Source organism: Hyperoodon ampullatus (assembly GCF_949752795.1).
Source record: "Hyperoodon ampullatus genome assembly, chromosome: 18".
In the NCBI taxonomy this organism is placed as follows: Eukaryota; Metazoa; Chordata; class Mammalia; order Artiodactyla; family Ziphiidae; genus Hyperoodon; species Hyperoodon ampullatus.
Window position 1 is genome coordinate 51,339,945 of NC_136931.1, and position 22,633 is coordinate 51,362,577.

Sequence of the window (22,633 nt, forward strand, 5' to 3'; positions counted from 1 at the left end):
AAGTAAGGGGTCTGGTAGAGTAGAGAGGGGAAGGAGATCAGGAGACCCCTCCACAGCTTCCCTCTTCCCTCCTCAACAGCCAGGCGCAGCCTTGGGAGTCCCTTTCTGTCTGGTTCCAGATGCCCCTCCTTTGAGAGGTCCTTTCTGATGACCCTCTCTCCACCGGCTTCTCATCATCTCCCTGATCTGCCCCAAACCTTTGCTCGTGCTGTTCCCTCACATGGAAGATTAACAAGGTAACAGCTGCTCATGGACCGCTCACTGCATGCTAAGCACTCGACCTTTGGGCTCTTGCCGAATCCCCCGGCCACCCTAGGTGGTAGGCATGATCATTATTTCCATTTTGCAAATGGGGACACTGAGGCTCGGGGAAGGGAAGTGGCTCACCCAAGATCACCAGCCAGTGACTGGCAGAGTCAGGACTGCCATTCAGGCCCTCTTCATTGGTCCAACCCACAAATGTCTGTCAAGAACCCACTGAGAGAACTTCCCTGGTGGTCCAGTGGTTAGGACTCTGTGCTTCCACTATGGGGGCATGGGTTCGATCCCTGGTTGGGGAACTAAGATTCCGCATGCCACTCTGCATGGAAAAAAAAAAAAAACCACTGCAAGGGGTCAAGTTTTGTTGGAGGTGCATGGGAAACATGACTGCCTCACTGTGAAGGGTTCAAATCCCAGCTCTGCCACAGACTTGCTGTGACACTGTGGGAAGGTGGTTTCTTCTCTCTGAACTTTGATTTCTTCCTCTGGGTCAGTGCCAACATCTCATAGGAGACAGTGAACAAGGAGATGTAAAATGTCTGGCAGATAAAGTTACTTGACAAATGGCCATGCCCTCCTCTCTTGTCCTCTGATTCTGGCCCATCCTTGAGGTTCCAGCTCTTGCGAGCTTTTATATTTGAAGAGCATTTTCCCCAAAGCACCGTCAATACTCATCGTCTCTTGGGACCCTCACCGCCTCACTACCTGTAAGGAAGGCATTGTTATCTTTCTTTCTTTAATATTTATTTATTTACTTATTTGGTTGCACTGGGTGTTAGTTGCAGCAGGCGGGCTCCTTAGTTGTGGCACATGGGCTCCTTAGTTGTGGCATGCGAACTCTTAGTTGCAGCATGCATGTGGGATCTAGGTCCCTGAGCAGGGATCGAACCCAGGCCCCCTGCACTGGGAGCGCGGAGTCTTATCCACTGCGCCACCAGGGAAGTCCTGAGGCATTATTATCTTGATTTGACAGAAGTGGAAACTGAGGCTCAGAAGATTCAAATCCTCTGCCTCTGGTCCTTGTCCCCATAAACAATCCATTTGTCTGAGCACTTACTATGTGCCGGCCCCTGTATTGGGCACTGGAGATAAAGAAGTGAACAAAACTGGCACAGCTGATGTCCATGGAGCCGAAAAACTAAGAGGGGATGCAGATCTTTAAGTGTAAATATCAATTAAATGCAAAATCAGAAATTGCGATCAAGTCCCCTAAAGGAGAGACAAGAATAGGGAGCCAACACAGAGAGGGGAAGACGTTTAAGCTGAGCCTTGAAAGATGAGTAGGATTTAACCAGGCAGGGAGCATTCGAGGCAGAGGGACCGGCACATGCAAAGGGCCTGGGGTAGGAAAGAACTTGGTATGAGGAGGCGGCAAGGCTTAGAGCAGGGTAGGTGAAGGGGAGAGTGGGTGGGGGAAGAGAGGAGACCTGTCAGCAGAGGCCAGATCACACAGGACTCTGTAGGCTGGATTAAGGGGTTTGTTTTTGTTTTTTGTTTTTTTGGCCGCTGTGCAGCTTGCGGGATCCTAGTTCCCTGACCAGGGATTGAACCCGAGCCCTCGGCAGTGAAAATGCGGAGTCCTAACCACTGGACCGCCAGGGAGTTCCCGGACTAAGGGGTTTGGGTTTTATTCCCCAAAGCAGGGAGGCCCCTGAAAAGTCTGAAGCAAGGGAGCAGCACAGCCTGATTAAGTTTCAGAAAGACCCTCTCTGGGTGTGGGGAGCAGACAGGACTATCAGGGTCAGGCGTGGAAGCACAGAGACCTGCAGGGAGGAGGCCGCTGATGTCACTGGGGCCAGAGATGGTGGTGGCCTGGGGAGTGGAGGAATCGGGGAGAACCTTTGGAATTGTGCCGATATCAAGGCTCAGAGAAGTGGGGTTGCCGATCCAAGGTCACGCAGCTGGTCAGGCAGAGCGAGGGTCTGACCCTACCCACACCTGGGATTTCCCCTCACCGGACAGGTGCTGCTTTGCCTCTGGGGAAATCTCTGGGAGGCAGAACCCTGCGTTCTATCTATTTGGTGTTCTCCACACAAACCTCAAGGTGCCTGGTGTTTTTGGCACTGAGGAGAAGTCCATTGTCAGAAAGAGGTCATGTGTGAAGGTAAGGGAGAGGCCTCTCCTGGAGAGGCTCCAGGAGGTAAGCAGGGAGTGAGCGGGTCTGAAGGTATGTGAGCTTGGAGAAGAGACCAGGGCCCCAGGGACACCGTTCAGTGTGCAGCCCAGACTTGCTGTGACTCAAGGTGGGCCAGCAATGTGAAAGCTTTTAGGGAACGGCTCATATTGGCAGGAGGCCATCATGGGTCAGGGATGAGAGGCACATGAATGTCTCAGGCGGCAAGCCCAGGTCCAAGTCCAGTGTTTCCTGCTGAGCCAAAGGGAAGAGGCCCACAGGGGTCTGGGGTCGAAGTGGAGTCCACTTGCCTGGATGCTAATCCTGGTTCCATCTGTGGGGTCCCAGGCAAATGATTCAAGCTTGCAGAGCATCAGTTCTTTCATCTGTACAATGGGCATGGTGACAATCGTTCTCTTGTCGAGTGTGGAGGACATTCAATGAAAAGGTGCATGCAAAGTGTTTCTAACCGTAGTTCAGGGTTTCTCCTTTAACTGTCTAAAGCAGAACTCTAGATTCCCTGTCCCTGAGCTCTTCCAGGAGCTTGTCGCCATCTCAGTAAATGGTTATCACACCAAAAACCTACCCTTCTCCCGAGAGCCCTCACTTTCTTTCAAGTGTCCAGAGCTCAGAGTTTGCTTCCATGTTGGCAGGGACTATGTTTCATATGGTCTGAGTCAACCCGATTCCGTCAAGTTAAACTCCTCTGAATAAATGTTTGGGGAACAGGGCCCTCTGCGGATGTTGCCCAGAGACTGCACAATTCCGGACGAGGCACAGAGAGGTTGAGTGGCTTGCTTGAAGTCACATAGCAAGGACTCAGCAGGCTCAACAGAGGCTGAGAGAGGCCAGGCCACTTCTCATTTGTGAGCCTCCCAGTATGCTAAGAATGAAAGAAGGCCAAAATGGAGTTACAGGCTGTGCCCTAAGCAATGACAACGACAAGATGCCACACTGACTGATATTTACAAGGTCACTGCAGGATTTATTAAAACAAAATTCAGAGCGTCCTACAGGTGATATGGTCTGGCAGTGGCACCCAACTGTAAAATCAAAAATGCACATCTCATTTAATGAGGCCCTTCACGAATATAATACCTGGGCCACATGACACCCCCGCCCCTCCCCCGCCCCATGCCTCACTGAGCCCTCTGGCTGGGACCTAACCACCTGTGATGTGACTTCAAAGTTGACACCTTTCCCATCATCCTCAGTTGCTTTTGCAGAGATGCAGGCGGCCCAGGACCGCTCGAATTTTCGAGGGGATGCATACGATCAGTGTAACACAGGCAGTGTGCCTGGTGGTAAGCAGAGCTGGGCTCTGGAATTGACCTGCTGGCTCTGACCCACCTCAGGGTGCTCCTCTGAAAAGCGGGGGGATAATAACAGCACCTGCTTAATTGGATCGTTGGGAAGATGCCAAGACATGATGCACGGAGCACGTGGCTACACAGACAGGTGCCGGCTCTTATAACTTATGATAATCATGGGACCATCAAGGAGCCGGGGGGCGGGGAAGGAGGAGTGCATAGAGGTTTGAGAATCCCCAAGGGCGTGGCCAAGGCTGATTTGCCTGGTGTCCCCATGTCTTGGCACAGGGTCTGGCACAGCGGGCCATCTGTGCAGGTGTAGGGTTGAATCGTCTTGAAGAGGCTTTGGCCAGGCTGAGCAGGGGGTGGGAGCACCGGGGAGGACAGGGGAGCTTAGCGGAGGGCCTGGCCTTTGATTTCTTCTCCACCTGCTTGTGAGGCCAGATGGGCGCTCCCGTGATCTTCCTTTTGCATGGTGCCCCTCAACTTCTCCTTTAGCAAACGGATCCTCCTAGGTGTCGGGTACAGGGGACGCAGCGGTGCACACGTCACGCACGAATCAGTGTGACTTGTCACAGTTCTAATCTGAATGTCAAGTGGTGGCTTCACATGAACACATTATTAAAAATAAATAAAATAAATAAGCAAATAAATAATGGAAGAGGGCTCTGCCCAGGCCAGTGATGGGAGTGTGACGGGAACCAGGGATTATGATTAATGCAATTTTGTGCACCTGCGGCCCTTTTAAAAAGGAGGATAAAACCGAACAGGACGGACGTGCTCCCTGTCCTCCCAGCATGAACGTTCAAGGGGGGGAAGACGGATGATAAACAAGCACATTAACACATGGAAACTCGAATGTTAGTGACACGTGCTGGAAGAAAATTCTACCTGGTAAAGGATGAAGAGTGATGAGGAGAGGAAAGACTATGTGAGGTGAGATGATCAAAAAGACTTCTGGGTGGGGCTTCCCTGGTGGCGCAGTGGTTGAGAGTCCACCTGCCAATGCAGGGGACGTGGGTTCGTGCCCTGGTCCCGGAAGATCCCACATGCCGCAGAGCGGCTGGGCCCGTGAGCCATGGCCGCTGAGCCTGCGCGTCCGGAGCCTGTGCTCCGCAACGGGAGAGGCCACAGCAGTGAGAGGCCCGCGTACCACCAAAAAAAAAAAAAAAAAAGACTTCTGTGTGGAGAGGTCATGTCAGTGGGCTCCTGGAATAAGTGAGGGCACGCACCACGGGCATATCTGGGGAAAGATGGCACCAGGCCAGCGGCAAGAGCAAGAGCAAAGGTCCTGAGTCACATCAGAGCTTGGGCTGCAGGACCAGAAAGCCAGCCTGGGGGAAGTGAGGGAGCGGTGAGGAGTGTTGGGAGGTGACATATTAGAGGCAGGCAGTGGCCGATTAGGATAAGGCGTCTTGAAGCTGTCTTATTTGGCTGGTCTCCCTGAGGCTTCCCAGGCTTTGGCCGTTAGTACCCTGGACAGCGGCCTGGGCCCCCTCAGAGCTCTTGCAACCGAGGCGCACCCTAACATCGGCTTCTGGGCGTGAATTGGGGGTGGGGAGCAGATGATACTGCAACACGTGCGAATTGGCCTCTGCCTGCAGGAAGCACAGTTGTAAAGGAAGGAGTCATAAACGTACATTTTAATCAGTCTTTATCAAGTGAACATCTGTGCGATCACAACCTACGTCTGTATAAAGAAGGCAGCCAGAGCCCAGGAACCCCCCACCCCTGTGACCTTTTCAAACCTTCCCTATCCCTCCCTCCCTGCTGGAGGTAACCTCTGCCCTCACTTTGGGGGATACTCATTCCTTTTCTTTTCTTTGTAGTTAGCTACCTGTAACACACTTAATATATTCTAATTTTGATTAAAAACTGAATACAGGGAACTTCCCTGGTGGCACAGTGGTGAAGAATCCACCTGCCAATGCAGGGGACGCGGGTTCGATGCCTGGTCCGGGAAGATCCCACATGCCGCGGAGCAACTAAGCCCGTGCATCACAACTACTGAGCCTGTGTTCTAGAGCCCGCCAACCACAACTACTGAAGCTCACGCACTCTAGGGCCTGCGTGCTGCAACTACTGAAGCCTGCGTGCCTAAAGCCCATGCTCTGCGACAAGAGAAGCCACTGCAATGAGAAGCCCACGCACCGCAACGAAGAGTAGCCCCCACTCTCTGCAACTAGAGAAAGTCCATGTGCAGCAAGGAAGACCCAACGCAGACAAAACAAACAAACAAAAAACTGAATACAATCTCATTCTGAAAACCAAAAGCATAACAGAAAATGTTTAAATCCCATTTGAGTCCCTTCTGCTTTCCCAGTCCTGGTCCCCTCACCAAAGGTAGCTGTCATTAATTAGTTACCCTCCGGACCTTTTCCTCTGCATTTGTCAATACCTGCGCACCCATAGAAAATACATAGTGGTGGGCTTCCCTGGTGGCGCAGTGGTTGAGAGTCCGCCTGCCGACGCAGGGGACGAGGCTTCGTGCCCCGGTCCGGGAGGATCCTACATGCCACGGAGCGGCTGGGCCCGTGAGCCATGGCCACTGAGCCTGCGCGTCCGGAGCCTGTGCTCCGCAACGGGAGAGGCCACAACAGTGAGAGGCCCGCGTACCGCAAAAAAAAAAAAAAGAAGAAAAATGAAAAGAAAATACATAGTGGTTTGGGTATGTGTTTTACATAAATGATATTAAGTTGTATAAATCATTCTACAACTTGCCTTTTCATTCAGCAGTGTCTTGGAGAACTTTCCATGTCCTTTATCCATAGATCAGTTCTATTATCTTTCATGATCACATCCTCTTCCTGAGTATGACTATGCTACAATTTATTGAGCCACTGTCCTATTGGTGGCATCTGATTTTCTCTACCTCAAACCTTGATGTGATAAACACTTTGTGAACTTTTTGAACTCCTTGTGCATGGTGGTCAGTATTATATTTAAGATTAATGACAATAAGGTCCTACAGTATAGCACAGGGAACTATTTTTTTTTAAAGATTAATGAAGTTCCTATCAGCCCATGTTACTGCCCCCATTTCACAGATGAGGAGCATGAGGCTCAGAGAGGTGAAGTCACTTGCCCAGGGTCGCACAGCAAGTGAATGGACGAACCAGTTTCCAAACTCTCCGATGTTTGACTCCCAGATCAGTGCTTATATGCACCCATTCAGACATCACTGCGGGGCAGATGTCCTCATTCAACTGGGCCTATATGCAGACCAGTGCTGGGCTCCATTCCACAAAAATGAATCAAACCCCACCTTGCCCTCCAGCCCTGCCCTGTGGGGGCAGCCTCACTGGGAAGGAATTTCAATGCAGTATGATTAGTGCTAAGCCCAGGATGCTGCCTGAGCTGTGGGAAGACTGAGGCCGTTACTGTTAACTGGGCCTCCGGTGGAGCCAGAAACAGCTTCCAGACAGGGGAGATTTGAGCAGAGGCAGTAGCGGTGAGTACAGTAGAGGTGGCCAACACAGGAAGCGTGGAGGATGGGCACGTAGGGGAACCCAAGTTGTTGAACAGAGGAAGAAGGTGAGCTCTGGGGGCAATATGCCTGTGGAGGTCAGCAGAGGCCCACATCCACTTGAGCCTGGAAAGCCAGCCTTGGATTTCATTCTGTGGGCTGTGGGAGCCTGGAAGGATCTATTCATTCAACAAATAGGATTTGGAAATTCCCTGGTGGTCCAGTGGTTAGGGCTTTGCGCTTCCACTGCAGGGGGCCTGGGTTCAATCCCTGGCCAGGGAACTGAGATCCTGCAAGCTGTGCAGCCAAAAATAAATAAATAAATACAAATTTAAAAAAACACACACAAATAGGATTCAAGCACCTAGTCCGTGCCAGGCATTATTTCAGAAGGGAATATCACAGGAAACAAGACAAAAAAGGACTGCTTTCAGAGGGCTTACAGTTCAGAGGGGAGACAGACAGTAAAGCAAGTCGACAGTAGCTGAGTTCCAGAGAGAGCTACGAAGAAAGTAAAACTGGCTGTTGGCATGGAGAGTGGCTAAGGGAGGGCCTCTCAGAGGACGCAGCCTTTGAACTAAGTCCTGAAGGATCAGAGGAAAGGGACGAGATAGGGAACAGTGTTCTAGGGCAGGCGTCAGCAAGGTCAAGGGCCCCAAGATGGGGGCAGACTTGGCCTTCTCCAGTGTGGCTGGAGCATAGTGCTCTCGTAGGGAGAGGTGGCGTCCTGCAGGGGCCTGGAGGCCATGGTGAGGGGGCTGGGCTTTCCTGGAGGCTGCAGGGAAGTTACTGGAGGGCTTCTGGACCACGGTGAGGGCTCTTGAATTTCAGCCTTTGGACAGCTCCTTGCGCTGGGAGGACAGAAGTGGCTGTGAGCCTGCAGAGGCGGTGCTGGGCGAGTGGGAGATCTGGGCTGGAGTGAGTGTGCAGCCTGGGGGTGGGTGGCGGCTCGTGCGCCGAGGGGCAGAGCCTCATCAGGGAAGGCCCAGGGCCAGCCACCGTCTTCTTTGGCTTCTTCGGATGCCCTGGTGGGTTTGTGGTGATGAGGCCAAGGACCCTGTTCTCCAGCACCCTGCGGTCTGAGATGCGTACAAACCAAGGTGAGGGGAAGCAAGCCCAGCACGGCAGTTTAGGCACAGGCTTTGGGGTCAGGGAGACTCTGGGTCTGCCTCAGTCTAGCTGTGTGGCCGTGGCCTTTAGTGGATCCAGCAGTCCATCTTGTGTTCTTGTTTCTTTCAAGCTCCAGAATGTTAGCGCTGGAAGAAGTCTTCGAGTGCTTCTCCAAGCCCACCTTCCACTTTTAGATACGGAAACTGAGGCCCAGACAGTGCAGAGGGCTGGCCCTAGGTCACCAAATGGCCCGTTTCAGTGTGGGGACCTGGTTGGTCTTCTGACTTTTACCTTCTTTGAGCCGTACCGTGATGCTTCTTGATTTCTTCTTGCTTGAGGTGGATTCCTGGGATTGCTGGTGGGTCTGGGAAACTGGTGGTGGGCAGGAGATGCATGAGGAGTGTTTCTGTCGATGTGAATTTATTCAGATCTGCTGGCTTCCTGGTCCACAGACCTTGCTGATCTTCCCCCCACCCGGCACCGACCTAAGTACCTTCCCTTACTCTGCTACCGTTCCTGCTGTCCAACAGTGATGGTCTGAGCGCCCCGCTCAGCTGCGCACTTGCAGATTCACTAAAGTTCTCTAGACTCTCACTTGAATTTGTGCTCTCATCTGCATCCTCATGGCCCCATTCTCTCTTGTTTTCTGGACCACTGTCCCAGCCTCCCCTCTGGTCCTCCTGCCTCCAGCTTCTTCCCACCAGCCTGGTCTCACACCAGTCCCCGGTGGATCTCCCTTACACAGACTCTTTCTGCTCAAAAGCCTTCCACCTACAACATCAAATCCAGCCTCAAGTCGGATGTATGGCACCCTGCCTGGATCTTTCTCATCCAAGCTTGAGCCCTCCCAATCTTTCTATGGCAGGAAAGGCCCTTCTGTGTCTTGGGCTTCACCCTTGACTAGAGTTTTTCGGATGTGTACTGAGCCAGTGATGGAATCTCAGAAAATTTTCATCAACTCCAGTCTTCCCCTTGGACTGTGAGCTCCTTGAGGGCAGGTGTGTGTCAGATCCAGCTCAGCTCTAGGTCCTCAGCCCCCTGCCCACGGCTTGGCAATAAGGGACACGTAGGAAATGTTTGAATTGAAAGAAATAGGGAAGGGTTGGCCCACCTTCAGCCAGGAACTGGTGGATCAGGGGTCCAACACATTGCTGAATACCAAGAACAGGCTCTAAGGGCTGTGGGGGTTGGGCTGTGGGCTGTGAGGAGATTCCGGTGTTCCCGAGTGAGCAGGGAGTGGCTGCCGGCTGTCTACTGGAGGATGCGGAGCATTCAAAGCTCTAAGGAGACCCGTGGCAGAGTGGAGAATGAGCAAGCTGTGGGGAGGACAGGGCGGGGTTTGAATCCTGACTGCACCACTCACGTGGGGCAAGTGACTTCACCTCTTTGAGCTCCAATTTGTCAGTAGAAGGGGAATAATAACAGACCGTACTTCCTCAGATTGTCGTGAGGATTAGATATAATGTATTGGCCCAACTAGCACAGAATAGATAGTGATGCTGCTGCTTTTGATGATGACGGTGACGATGGAGAAGAAGCAACATTTGAAGTCCCTGGATGCTGGGTGCTCCTAAGCAGAACATCGGGTGCTTATAGCTTGGTCTTGACTTAGGGCCACTGGAGAAGCAGTTCTGAGGGCAGGGCTGAGGACGAAGCAGGGGTGTAAACAGGAAATGAAGGCTCGAGCCCAGAAGTCAGGAAGAGGTGGACAAGCAGTGCCAGGGCAGGCCAGGCTGGGTTTGATTCCATAGTATCAGAGGCCTGTTGGAGGATTGCATGGCCCTGCTGTAGGACCAACCAGATATATTTTCGTCTGTGTGTCTGTCTGCCACCCCTCATCCTGCTTTCCTATGCGTTTGGGCCCCTCAGCCAGCTTTCCCGACCCCCCAACTCCCCAGAGACTGCCCTCACCTGAGCTCTGCTGAAGGCCGAATGCTAAGATGCAAAGGGAGGTTGATGTCAATGAATTTTAGGCTCAAGTTCATATTCTGGCCCAGTTGTTGACTCACAGGCAACCCAGACTCCTTCCCTCCTGCCAAGCTGGGGGTCTGAGGGGCCTCTCTGAGCTCCCACATGCTACAGCCCTACAGATGAGGCAGCACTTTGGGGAAACACTGCTTGTGTCCCCAAGCAGAGTGGGGATGCAGCCGGGGGCTGAGTGGAGAGGTCGCCAGACACCGCCGGATGCAAAAAGAGGCTGGGGAACCAAGCCACAGAGAGGGTCCCCAGGGGCGGTCGAGAGGAAGAGGCCATGGCTGGGGGCCCTGAGGGGTGGAGAATCCCACTCTGCTGTCCCCGGTGGGCTGGCTGCTCCCCCCCACCACTCCCCGCCGGGCCCCCAGGGGACCTCGCTCTAATAATGTATTTGATCGACTCGCTGGCCGCGTACAAGCGATTATTGTCTTGTCGGGAGTCAAACGTATCGATCCGGTGAGAAATATGAGCGGAGCAATGGGGCCCGTGTGTCAGTTACCAGCCCCGCTGGCCCTGGGGAGCCCCCTACGTCTCCTTTAATTACCGCTCAGCCCTGAGCCCAGCCTGGCCTCCCCTGTGCCGCCTCCCTCCCAGGCTCCCTGCACCCCCAGTGGCCCCCCGCTGCTCCCCAGCTCCCAGGCCCTACCTGCCTTGCTCAGCATGGCCTGAGGCTTCTTCTCCAGCTGAGAGGCCACCATCTCTCCTGCCCAGGCCTCCCCGTGCCTGGCTGCCAGGCCCTACCCGCCCAGTGTGGCCCAGACTCGGCCCCTCTGTCCTCTCTTGGGCAGGGGGAAGTCTCAGGCCCATTCTTCTTCAAGATGCCCTGACTCCAGCTCAGGGACTCAGTTCTGGTCTGCCACAGGCGATAATAGTGGAGCCAGCATGGGAGGCAAGAGGGGTGCGGTGATTTCACCCCACGGGGAAGCATGTAAGGCTTTCGCCAGCTCTGCCACTCAGCTGCAGACCTGGGAGGACAGCACCGGAAATGGGTGGTGCTTCTCGCCCTGCTTTGGGTTGTGTCCCAAAGCTCGCTCCTGACATGGATGATGACTATGTCTAGGGTGGAGCATGGGGGTGTTTTGCTCCACCCACACCCCGCTATAATGTCCTTATTACCCTCATTTCCAAGTCCCCCAAAACATAAATCCTAAATCAAAGCAGAGCTTACTGGGCAATGCAACTTCAAGACAAGGCCCCAGTACCACTGCCACCAGACTGCTTCCAAGGAGACCCTCCGGTATAAAAACGCTGCATCTGAGAGAGAGAGAGAGTGGGAAAGAGGTGGACCAGGAGGCAGGAGGTCTGAGTTGGAGCCCAGCTGATGCTGTATGGTCTCTGGATCTCCTCAGTGAAATGGCCTTTACAATATGGAATCTTGTGGAGTGTAGCTAGAGGGGGAACTGCCCCCTCTGTGTGTGCAGATGTGAGGACCGCGGTCATTCCTCCCCCGCCCGTGGAGTGGGTCTCCCTGCCTGGGCGTCTCTGGGTGCACAGGGCCCGTGTACAGGCAGAAAGGCACTCACGAAGGTCTGCCTGTGTGTTATATCGTGCGTGAGTGTGCGTGGGTGTGAATGTGGGCACACATGGCCAGGAGGTATGCCTGGGCACACTTGGGTAGATGTGTCCTTGTGCCCGTGTGTCCGCGTGACGGAGCACAGGAGGGGGATCTGTACACGGGAGCGTTGGTAAGGAGCGTTGGTGTTAGGGCTTGTGCGCAGAGGAGTGTCCCCGTGTGTCTGGATGTGCACACGTGTGTGTGAAGTGCTGGGGTCCATGTGTAGAAACACTTGAGCGTGTGTATGAGAGTCTAGGCGTCCGTGTGCGCGCGCGTGGTTTGGGGGTCCCTCAGCGTGGGGCGCAGCGAGTCCTGCAGGGCCCGCAGCGGGCAGGTGGGTTGTTTGGAGGCTCCAGGCGGCCCTGAAGCCTCGGACCGGGCGCGGGGAGGAGGAAGAGGGCAGCGGGCTCGGCCGCGCCTTTGTCTGCGCCGCCGTGGGCCGGCAGTCCGGCGCCTTTGTGTGACCCTCGCAGGTGTGCGCGCGGGGGCGGGGAAGGGGACTGGGAGCGGCGGGAGGGGCTCCCTCCTCCGCAGCCGGCCCCGCCCTCTGGCCCATTGGCTGGGCGCTGCCGTCCTCTGGCGGGCGCGGAGGGAACAGCTGGTCCGGGAGCGCCGCAGCGCGAAGGGCCAGCCAGCAGCCCCGGCACCGCGTACTTCCCTCCGCCCCAGCCACCTACGGCGCCTGCATTTGCCCCCTGGCAAACCTCTTGCTGCTCCAGGGCAAGGCCCGGACCTGCCGCCGGTCCTACCACTGACAACGGGTACCGATTCTCCCAGTGGTGGCCCCGGACGCCTCACCTGCGGGCAGATGCACGGCTGGGTTCCCGACTCCCCACAGCCTGCGGAAACCTATCGCGAACACATCCTGCTGCCCTGCTTCTTGGCTTCAGCGTTTCTTGGCTCTGGGCCCTTGGGGAGGACACCTCACTTCTCTGGTCCTCAGTCTTTTTGTCTGTAAAATGGGGCAAATAGTGAGCCTCCAGAGATGATGCCTGTTAAATGCGAGGTGCAGGGGGCCTAGCATTGGGAAAGTCCCCCTCCCCCCACCCAGAACTCCTAGCCAGTGTTTTAGTGGTGTTGTTATGGATCCACCTTCTCTCCCAGACCCACATGCCCTGTTCCAGATGTGTTGGCAAGGTGGAGGTGGCACAAGGGCTAGGGGCACCTTCTGGGGGCACAGCTGTAGGAGTCAGCTCTTCCAGCCTGCTTGCACTCTACGCCACTACCCGCACTTCCCCAACACACACACATGATTTGGGGTCCGCTGCCTGCTGGGGTGGGCCTTCGGGCACGGGTATTTTCCCTTCCGAAGGGGGCGGGCCCTGTGGTTTCCTCCCTGGGTGACTTCCGGCGGAGAGGGCTTGGCCCCCAGAGAGGGCGGGGAGATGGCACAGTCGTCCCCCCAGCCCTGCGGGGCAGGCAGCATGGTTCACTCCAGCATGGGGGCTCCAGGTAAGGGGCCCGAGCACTGGCAGCACCGTGGGGCTCGTCCTGCCGGCCGCTTGCCGGCCCGCCCTGCCACTCCTCTTCAGCTGTCTCCTTTGCCCTTTGACTCTGTACCTCAGCAGCTGCCCCCTCTTCCCATCCTGGGTTCCCACTTCCAGCTTCTCTTTCCCCTCCCCTTTCACATCAGCACGGGGCAGGGTGGGTAGGGGGGCGCGGGGGGGCTTCCGACCTCTTCTCGCCTTCTCTGCTGCCCTGTCCTGAGGGGTCTGGGGGAGGGGGATGGAGCCAGGTGTTGGTAGCAAGCTCCTATACAGAGGGCTGGTGGGTGGGCGACATGAGTGACCCTGGGGAGGGACAGCACAGGGGCTGGAAGGCTGGGTTGCTGGACCTTTGAGTGTGTGCGTCTGTGCCTGTGCATGCGCGCGGTAGTTCCGAGTCTTCTGTGTGCGACTGTCAGGTGTCCCGTGTGTGAGGGGCTTTTGTGTGTGGCATTAGGGGGGTAGCCTTGGCAATGCTCTCTTGGTTCACTTCCTCACTTCCTTCGCCTGAGATGTCCCCTCCTCGGGGTGGCCTTCCCTTCCTGCCCCATCTAAACTGGCAACCAATCCCGCCATCCTGAGTCCCTTCGCCCTGCTTTATCTCTTCTTCATGGCACTTATCACTGCCTGAAAATTTATTACGTTTGTGTGCTCATGACCTGCCTCATCCACCAAATGTCAGTCGACTGAGTGAACGTCGTGCGCCAGGCACCATACAAAGCGATTTGTATTTGTCGCTCATTTGACATAATGTGTCCATCTCTGTGTGAGGATAGTTATCTCTCCGCGGTGCTGATGGGAGAGTTAAGTGAGGTAATAGGTAAATGCTTACCACGGGGCCTGGAACTCGGCAAGCGTCCATACTTCAAGGTTGTTTTGTTTGCGGCCCTCTAGGTCTGACCATGGGGATGTGTGGGGATGTGTCCCATTTGTGGGTGTCTGCGGGGATGATTGGTTTGGTGCGTGTCTTTGTGCATCCGTGTATGCGGGCATCCCTGTGATCTGTCATCGACATGTATTTATTGAGCAGTTCTGTGCTGGATGTTGAAAATAGAGCTGAAAAAGGCAGCTTCAGGGGTGTGTCCTCCTGGAGTCCCCAGTCCAGTGGGGGAGACAGACCTGTCACCAGACAGGGAAGGAGGCACAGGCTGAGGGGTCACGGCTGGGACAGGGGAGGCACAGGGGACTGGGGGAGCCCAGGAGACTTGCCCAGTTCAGCTGATGGGGTGTCAGGGAGGGCTTCCTGGAAGAGGGCGTGTGTGGTCCGAGATGTGGAGGATGAGTGGGTATGAGTAAGGCAAGGGAGGCAAGGAGGGCTGTGAGACGGAAGGAAGGCCGCTCGCCAGATGCTGTGTGACTGTTTACTGAGGTGACCATGTATGCAGCTGTGGTTGTGTGTGTGTGTGCGCGTGCGTGTGCATGTACAGTGTAGACACAGGGACCCAGGGCATCTGTACACGCATGCCGTCTCTTCCCTGTCTGGGGTTGAATGGGGGCTTTGTACGTGTTGGGCGCTGGGTTAAACCCTTTACTTGGGATTTCTCACAGAATTGCCCTGCCTGTGAGGCCTGCCCTGGGTTCCCTGGCGTGGACATGAATTAATACATGTGTGACCTTGGGCAGATCACTGCTTGGTCTTGGGCTCTACATCTGTGACCTGAGTTCAGGGGTCCACCTTGGCCATCTCCCAGGAGGAGGTGACTCTGGGAGTGTGAGTACATGCATGTCTGTGTGTGTGTCTATCTGAGTTACCTGTGTGTGTGTGTGTGTGTGTGTGTATGCACATCTCTGTCTCTATGTCTGTGACTGTGTGTGTGTATGTGCACATGCGTACACATCTGTGTCTGTATGTCTGAGTGACTCCGGGTGTCTGTGTGTGTGTGTGTGTGTGCGTGCGTGTACATCTTGTGTGTGTCTATCTGAGTGACCTGGGTGTCTGTGTGTGTATGCACATCTGTGTCTATCTGTGTGTCTGTGAGTGACTCTGGGGTGTGAGTGTGTACGTGTCTGGGGGTGACTCGGTGTGTGAGTGTGTGTAAGCACAGGTGTGCCCACACACGTCTGGGTGTGTGTTTTGCATATCTGCCTGTGTCATTGTGTCTGGGCTTGTGCCTTCATCTGCAAACATTCCTGTCTGGGATCTGTGCACACCTGTCCCTGTGTGCGTTTGCATGGTCTCCATCCGTGTCCAGGGCCCTGCCTGGCTGTGGCTGCAGTGTCTGTGGCAGCTTCTGTCAGCGCAGCTGTAGGGCCACCTCTCTTGTTGTGTCTGCTGCCTGTATCTCCATCCGTCCCTCCTGACACTCAGAAATGTTCAATCCCTGGAGGCCGCCCAGGGACAGCTGTGGGGTATGGGGGTGTGAAATGCGACTCCTGGGGAGGCTGGGCTGGGCCAGTGGGCGAGCAGAGGTTCCCGGCAGTGCAGACCCTGCCCACAGGGGCTCCCAGGCCACAGCCTTGATTGAAGCAAGCTTTGTAGACAGGGGACCCAGGGGACAGGCCAAGCGGGGCCAGGAGGGTGAGGGGAAGCCCTTGGGCCCTCTATATTTAGCCCCATTTTCGGTAAGTGCTAACGAGAAGCTGGCCCAAGTCTGCTAAAACCGGCTGGGGGAAATGCAGAGGAGAAGTGAAAGTCCGGGGAGGGAGGGGCGAGGAAGGGCGGAGGGGACCCAGCGTCCCAGGCCTGGGGCAGTCGGGCAACTGAGTGTGAGCCCAGGGGCGTGGCCGCCCCTGGTGGGTCTGACCCAAGGATGGTGGGGTTTGAGGGGCCCAGTCGGGCTCTGCATTGCTTTTGCCTGCCTGTTCCTCTAAAAAGTGGCCCGCTGCCTGCGATGGGAGAAGGGAGGAGTGACCCTAAGCAACCAACCAAACTTCCCTTGCGAATGAACGAGGCTTTGAGGGGGGCCTTCTGAAGGCGCCAGGGGGCTGTAGCAAATTAGAATCACCTGGAGGGGGGCTTAAAAGTTTCAGACGCCTAGGTCTCTGTCCCAATGAAATCAGAGTGTCGGGGGGAGGGATTAGGCATCAGTATTTCTCTAAAGTCAAAAGAGAGAGAGAGATTGAGAGAGAGAGAGAGAGAACCCTGCCTGGGCCAAGGCTGAGGCAGCCTCCAGGGTGAGCAGCCTCAGCAGGCCCCTTGCCAGGGTCGCTGCGCCCTCGAGGGTCCCCATTAAGACATCACTTAGCTTTGGGTCGTGGTGGAAATGGAGTTCCCTATTCATTGCTGGTGGGGATGATTTGATGAGACCCTTTTCTTGGGTTGGGCTCAGATGGAGGGGAAGGAGAGGGCAGCAAAAGAGGCCTGGGCAGGGCTTCCCTGGTGGCGCAGTGGTTGAGAGTCCGCCTGCTGATGCACGGGACGCGGGTTCGTGCCTCGGTCCGGGAAGATCCCACATGCCGCGGAGCGGCTGGACCCGTGAGCCATGGCTGCTGAGCCTGCGCGTCCGGAGCCTGTGCTCCGCAACGGGAGAGGCCACAACAGTGAGAGGCCCGCGCACCGCCAAAAAAAAAAAAAAAAAAAAAAAAAAGAGGCCTGAAGGACAGCTCTGGCCATTTTGCTGTTGGCCCAGCTGAGCGCTGCAGGGGTGCTCGGGCTGTGTGGGGGCTGGGAGTAGTGGGGGGCAGGGTCAGTGAGAACAAGGGAAATGGAGTGCTGGAAATTTCCCCTCAAGCCACTCTTTCCTCTGCAGCCAGTATCCCTGCAGAGGGGATGTTACCTTAAATGTTTAGGTTGGAGCTGCTTGGGGACTGGGGCTGAGGGTCGAAGTGTCAGGTGACAGCAGGGAGAGGAGACTCTTTCATGCTTTCGTTCATTCCAAAGACACAGCCCCAGACTGTGCAGCGTGGGCCCTAAGGAGCCCACAGTCTGGGACGGGGGTCACTGTCCAGGCTGTCAGGGTGTGTTAGGGGGCAGGGCGACCCCAGACGAGAGAGGCACTGACCGCCTGGGCAGTCAGGGAGGACCTCACAGAGGAGGTGACGTGGAGCTGGAGCCTTAAAGAGGAGCAGGAGTTGGCTAGTCGAGAAGGAGAGGGTCGCCCCAGGTGGGAGAAGAGCAGAGGCGAAGGCCTGGAGGAGGGAGAGCCGGGCCACCCTTGTTCAGTCAATCCACACGTCCCACTGGGGACCCCAGATGCGTCAGAGCTGCCCCTGAGGGGTTTCTAGCCTGAAGGAGGAGACATTCTGGGGCCCAGATGGCTACAGCCTTTAGGACAGCGACAGGGGACATGGAGCCAGGGTGGAGGGAACAGGGGAGAGACCCTCTGCCTGAAGTCGTCGGGGGCGGTGACTTCGCGGAGGACAGAGCCTGTGCTGGGCCCTGGAGGGTGAGGAGGAGATCGCCAGGCAGATAGAGTGGGGAGCAGCGTTCCAGGCAGAGGGACCAGCCCACGCCAAGGCCTCGGGAAACATTTGTTAAATGGCAGATAGACAGCAGGACAGAGGCAGGAACAAGAGACCGAGAGAGCTGCAGGGAAGGACGGACGCTCAGCAAACATAACCTTCTGAGCTGGGTGATGCTGGGGACCCAGCGATGAGTCAGACCAGGCCTGCCCTCTGGTCTAGTGGGAAAGGACTGGGGCACAGGTGACCACAGTCCTGCGGGCTCGGGGCTAGGATGGCAAGAAGGCACGACCAAGGGAGGCTGCATTAGTTTGCTAGGGCTGCCATAACAAAGTACCCCAGACTGGATGGCTTAAACAACAGAAATTTATTTTCTCAAAATTCTGGAAGCTAGAAGCCCAAGGTCAAGGTGTCAGCAGGGTTGGTTTCTTCTGAGGCCTCTGTCCTTGGCTTGAGATGGCCATCTGCTCCCTGTGTCTTCACACGGTCTTCCCTTTGGGCATGTCTCAGTCTCAATCTCCTCTTCTTATAAGGACCCCAGTCATATTGGATGAGAGCCCACCCTAAGGGCCCCAAGGGTCTCATTTTAACTTCATTACCTCTTTAAAGATCCTATCTCCAAAGACAGTCATGTTCTGAGGTACTGGGGGTTAGGACTTCAACACAGGAATATTGGAGGACACAGCTCAGCACATAAGAGAGGCCGAGAATGAGCATGGACTCTCTGGGGTGGAGGTGAGGTCAGAGGCCAGCCTGGTCTGTCAGCAGGAGGGACATTCGCTAGCTAGGTGAGGAGTAAAGAACCTGAAGGTCTGGACTCCCCGTCAAGCAGAGGGAGATACCTGGCGTGGCTGAAGAGAAAGTTGCATAAGTGGCAAGAGATGGGCAGCAGAGGGTGACAAGGGTCACACCCTAAAGGCCAGGATGAGGAGCCTGGGCTTTTCTTAGGAGACGGGGAGCCATGGAAGGGTTCAGGGCCAGGCGGGGAGCTCCCGTGGCAACGTGGACACTGGCTGGGGGGGTGCGGGGAGGGGGCTGGGGCACGGCTTTCAGGGATGCTGGGAGGGGTGGGATTTAGGGCCACGTCAGGATTTGTGGTTGCCTGGAGCAGGGCCAAGGTCTGGGAGATTTAGAGCCAGGATCAGGCAGGACTCCCACGTCTGATGCACCAGAGTCATGAGGGGGCCTCATCCCCTGGCTCTCTCAGCATCCTTAGCCACTTGCTGCCCCCTTCCCAGTGCCCAGAAACAGGGCCTGAGCTCCTGTAGCATCTGGGCACCTGCACCCCAACCCTCATAAGCTCATGCCTTAATAGGACTATATGCTGGCTTATTATTTTTATTGTTATTAGCTTAAAATTTTATTTATTTATTTGGTTGCACCGGGTCTTAGTTGCAGCAGGCAGGCTCCTTAGTTGAGGCTGGCCGGCTCCTTAGTTGCAGCACATGGGCTCCTTTAGTTGCAGCTCAAGGGCTCCTTAGTTGCGGCTTGCCGGCTTCTTAGTTGCACCATGTGGGTTCCATTAGTTGTAGCTCAAGGGCTCCTTAGCTGTGGCTTGCCAACTCCTTAGTTGAAGCACATGGGTTCCTTTAGTTGCAGCTCAAGGGCTCCTTAGTTGTGGCTCACAGGCTCCTTAGTTGCGGCAAGCGTGTGGGATCTAGTACCCTGGCCAGGGATCGAACTCGGGCCCCCTGCATTGGGAACGTGGAGTCTTAACCACTGCGCCACCAGGGAAGTCCCAACTCAAAATTTTTTTTCTTTTTTTGTGAAAACATACCATACATAAAGTGCTCAAATTTTAAGCGTACAGCTTGATGAATTTTTACATATGTGTAGACCCACATAACCACCAAAGAGAACATTTCCAACCCCTTGCAGGCTTCCTCACACCCTCTCCCCGTTAGCACCCCCCAAAAGGTGCCCACTAATCTGACCTTAATCATCTGATGTCATCCTGCCTGTTTCTGAGTTTCACATAATTGGAGTCCTCCTGTCTGTCCACTTTTGTGTCTCACGTCTTTACCCCGGCATCATGTTTGCGAGATTCAGTGTGTGTGATGCAGGAGTTGGTTCTTTTCCCCGGCTGTGGAGTATTTCGTTGTATGGATGTACCAGTGTTGTTGACCCGTTCCCGTTAATGGGCCCTTGAGCTATTTCCAGTGGCGGGGACTGGTTATGAAAGCGCTGCTGGGAACACGTGTGCCGGGGGTGGTGATGGTGGGCAGGACGCTCCTTTCTCTTGGATGGATGCCCGGGAGTGGATGTGCTTGGCCACAGGGAAGGGGCACCGCTTGGCTTTCTTGAATTGTGCTTGTATTGATTTACACTCCCACCAGCAGTGTGTGACCTGGCTTTTTAATCAGGAATTTTAAATCCGAGTGGCGTTCCGTGTCGAGTAATTGCAAAATTTCTGGACTTCTTTTTTTTTTTCAGTTGGTGACGCTGTCCCAGCTCTCTCTCTAGCTGGCCTTCTTTAAATATCTTGGATGCAGAGCACACCAGAGTTGGATAGCTCCTTTGATAGGGTGGGGTCTTGGTGGGGATTTGGAGTGAGCTGTAGGGGAGACTTTAGGGTCAGAGTCAGGGTCAGGAGTAAGGTCTGAGGCCGAGTTGAGAGTTGAGGTCAGCTGAAGGACTCGGGCCGTCTGGACAGGAGCTGGGAATCAGGGTGGGCAAAGGGGATCCAGAACGGGTCGGGCAGAAACCCAGATTTGTGCGGGGGTCTAGGACCAGGAAGAGCTGGGTTCAAGTCGGAGTCAGGGTGAGCTTGGGTTGGGGTGATGGTGAGAGATGAGGTGGTGAAAGTCACGACGGGCCCATCAGAGACCGCAGCGATACTGATCAAAAGTGGGAGCCCTGGGGCTTCCCTGGTGGCGCAGTGGTTGAGAGTCCGCCTGCCGATGCAGGGGACGCGAGTTCGTGCCCCGGTCTGGGAAGATCCACATGCCGCGGAGAGACTGGGCCCGTGAGCCATGGCCGCTGAGCCTGCGCGTCAGGAGCCTGTGCTCCGCAACGGGAGAGGCCACAACAGTGAGAGGCCTGTGTACGGCCAAAAAAAAAAAAAAAAAAAGAAGAAGTGGGAGTCCTGGAGTCACAAAGACCCAGGTCCGATCAGGGTGCCTCTGCTGCCTCACTGTGTTCTTGGGGAGGTGCCATCCCCCCTGGAGCCTCAGTTTCCTCCTCTGTACAATGGGGGTAATATTAGCACCAACTGCCGGCATGAGCTCTGAATCATACTTGGCGCTGTGCTTGGCCCTGGTAGCACTCACCTTCCTGTGACCAGCATCACAGAGCGGTGAGGACGGGGGTTTGTCTCCATCGCTTCGTGTCCCCTGCGTGCCACTCCCCTCGGCCACCTTCTTTCATTTCCTCTGCCCGCGCAACTCTAGGGTGGGATTGCGTCTGTAGGGGCAGGGACTGTAGGTTGGATTGAGGCGTGCAGCTGCAATTCAAGGCTGAAGTCCCAGGTAAGGTCTAAGATTAGGTTTGAGGACAAGGTCGGGGCAGAAGCAGATGGGGTCGGGGTCACAGAGATCAGGGTGGGGCCGCCTGTGTGCTGAGTACCTGAAGGGGAGGTCGGTGGGAGTGGGGTATGGACAGGAAAGTGGTGGGCCGAGGAGGGGGCCAGAGGGCGGCTGAATCACAGCTGGAGATCTGACAACTCGTTCCTTTGGGGATGCTGCAGTCCCCTCACACCTCCCAGGCCCTACTCAGAGTGGAAAACATGCCTCACCGAAACCTGGTGAGGCAGGATGGGCGCCTGGGCGGCAGCCTGAGAGGAAGCCTAAGGCTGACTCGCTGCTCTGGAGCATCACCAGCCTCCCCCTGGGCGGCCAGAGCCTTGTCAGGACCAATGGCCAACCTCTACCCTCCCACCCTGCCCCAGGGTCTCACGGGGGGGCGGGTCGCGGGCTGACCCTCCCTGTGCCACCTCCTGGAGGGGTGAAGGGGATCCCCAGGGCCCGAAGGCCCCTCACCTGTCCTGCCGGAGGAGAGCAGAGACTCAGAGCAGAGGGCATGTCTCCCGGAAAGAGACACTTGCAAGGCGGCAGGGGGTGTGGGAGTATTTGGGGAGAGGCTGGGGTGGTGCCGGAGGAGGGGCCCCAGAGCTCTTCAGGCTTCTGCACCCTCACCCCACTTGCATCCCTCCTCTGTCCCCAGAAATAAGAATGTCTAAGCCCCTGGAGGCCGAGAAGCAAGGTCTGGACTCCCCATCAGAGCACACAGGTGAGTGGGGAAGGGAGCAGGGAGGGCAGAGGTCACCACGGGCGGAGGGCAGGTGCGCCGGGGGAGTTTTGGGGGTGGCTCGTGACAACTCACCCTGTCCCTCTCCTTGCAGACACGGAAAGAAATGGACCAGACACTAACCATCAGGTCAGGGGGGGGAGGGGGAGGGGGAGAAGGGAGGGGGAGAAGGGAGGGGGAGAAGGGAGGGGGAGAAGGGAGGGGGAGAGGGAGGGGGAGGGGGAGAAGGGAGGGGGAGGGGGAGAAGGGAGGGGGAGAAGGGAGAAGGGAGGGGGAGAAGGGAGGGGGAGAAGGGAGGGGGAGAAGGGAGGGGGAGGGGGAGGGGGAGAAGGGAGGGGGAGGGGGAGAAGGGAGGGGGAGGGGGAGAGGGGGAGAATGGAGGGGGAGGGGAGAGGGGAGGGGGAGAAGGGAGGGGGAGAAGGGAGGGGGAGGGGGAGGGGGAGAAGGGAGGGGGAGGGGGAGGGGGAGAAGGGAGGGGGAGGGGGAGAAGAGAGCAGAGGGGAGCTCTGTGGGGGAGGGGCAGGGTGTCCGAAGCTGCTTCATCTCACTGTTCCCATCTCCCACCCCAACTCGCTCTTTGCAGAACCCCCAGAATAAGACCTCCCCGTTCTCTGTGTCCCCGACTGGCCCCAGCACCAAGGTAAGCACCTGTCAGGGCAGCCAGGGCAGGGGGAGAGGTGTCCTGCGATGGGCCGGGTTTGGCATTTCGGAGAGGGTCCCAGATGCCTGCCGAGGGCTCAGGGCCTGGTACCTCGGTGACAGGACTCCTCCGGC

General features: G+C 56.1%; 1 protein-coding gene across 11 annotated transcripts in view; it reads left to right on the forward strand.

Annotated features, from left to right (window-relative positions):
- POU2F2 (POU class 2 homeobox 2) overlaps positions 1-22,633 on the forward strand; it is a gene marked incomplete at its 5' end in the record, with an annotated part of 59,802 nt that overhangs the window by 12,537 nt on the left and 24,632 nt on the right. For 10 of the 11 annotated variants that reach the window (XM_079723200.1, XM_079723201.1, XM_079723202.1 and 7 more), the window contains 4 exons: positions 13,214-13,241; positions 21,776-21,841; positions 21,954-21,988; positions 22,443-22,499. In XM_079723200.1, the coding sequence (XP_079579326.1) occupies positions 13,214-13,241; positions 21,776-21,841; positions 21,954-21,988; positions 22,443-22,499 (186 nt within the window). Of the gene's footprint in view, positions 1-13,213; positions 13,242-21,775; positions 21,842-21,953; positions 21,989-22,442; positions 22,500-22,633 lie in introns of those variants that run through there. The other variant, XM_079723197.1, reaches the window with a different exon arrangement.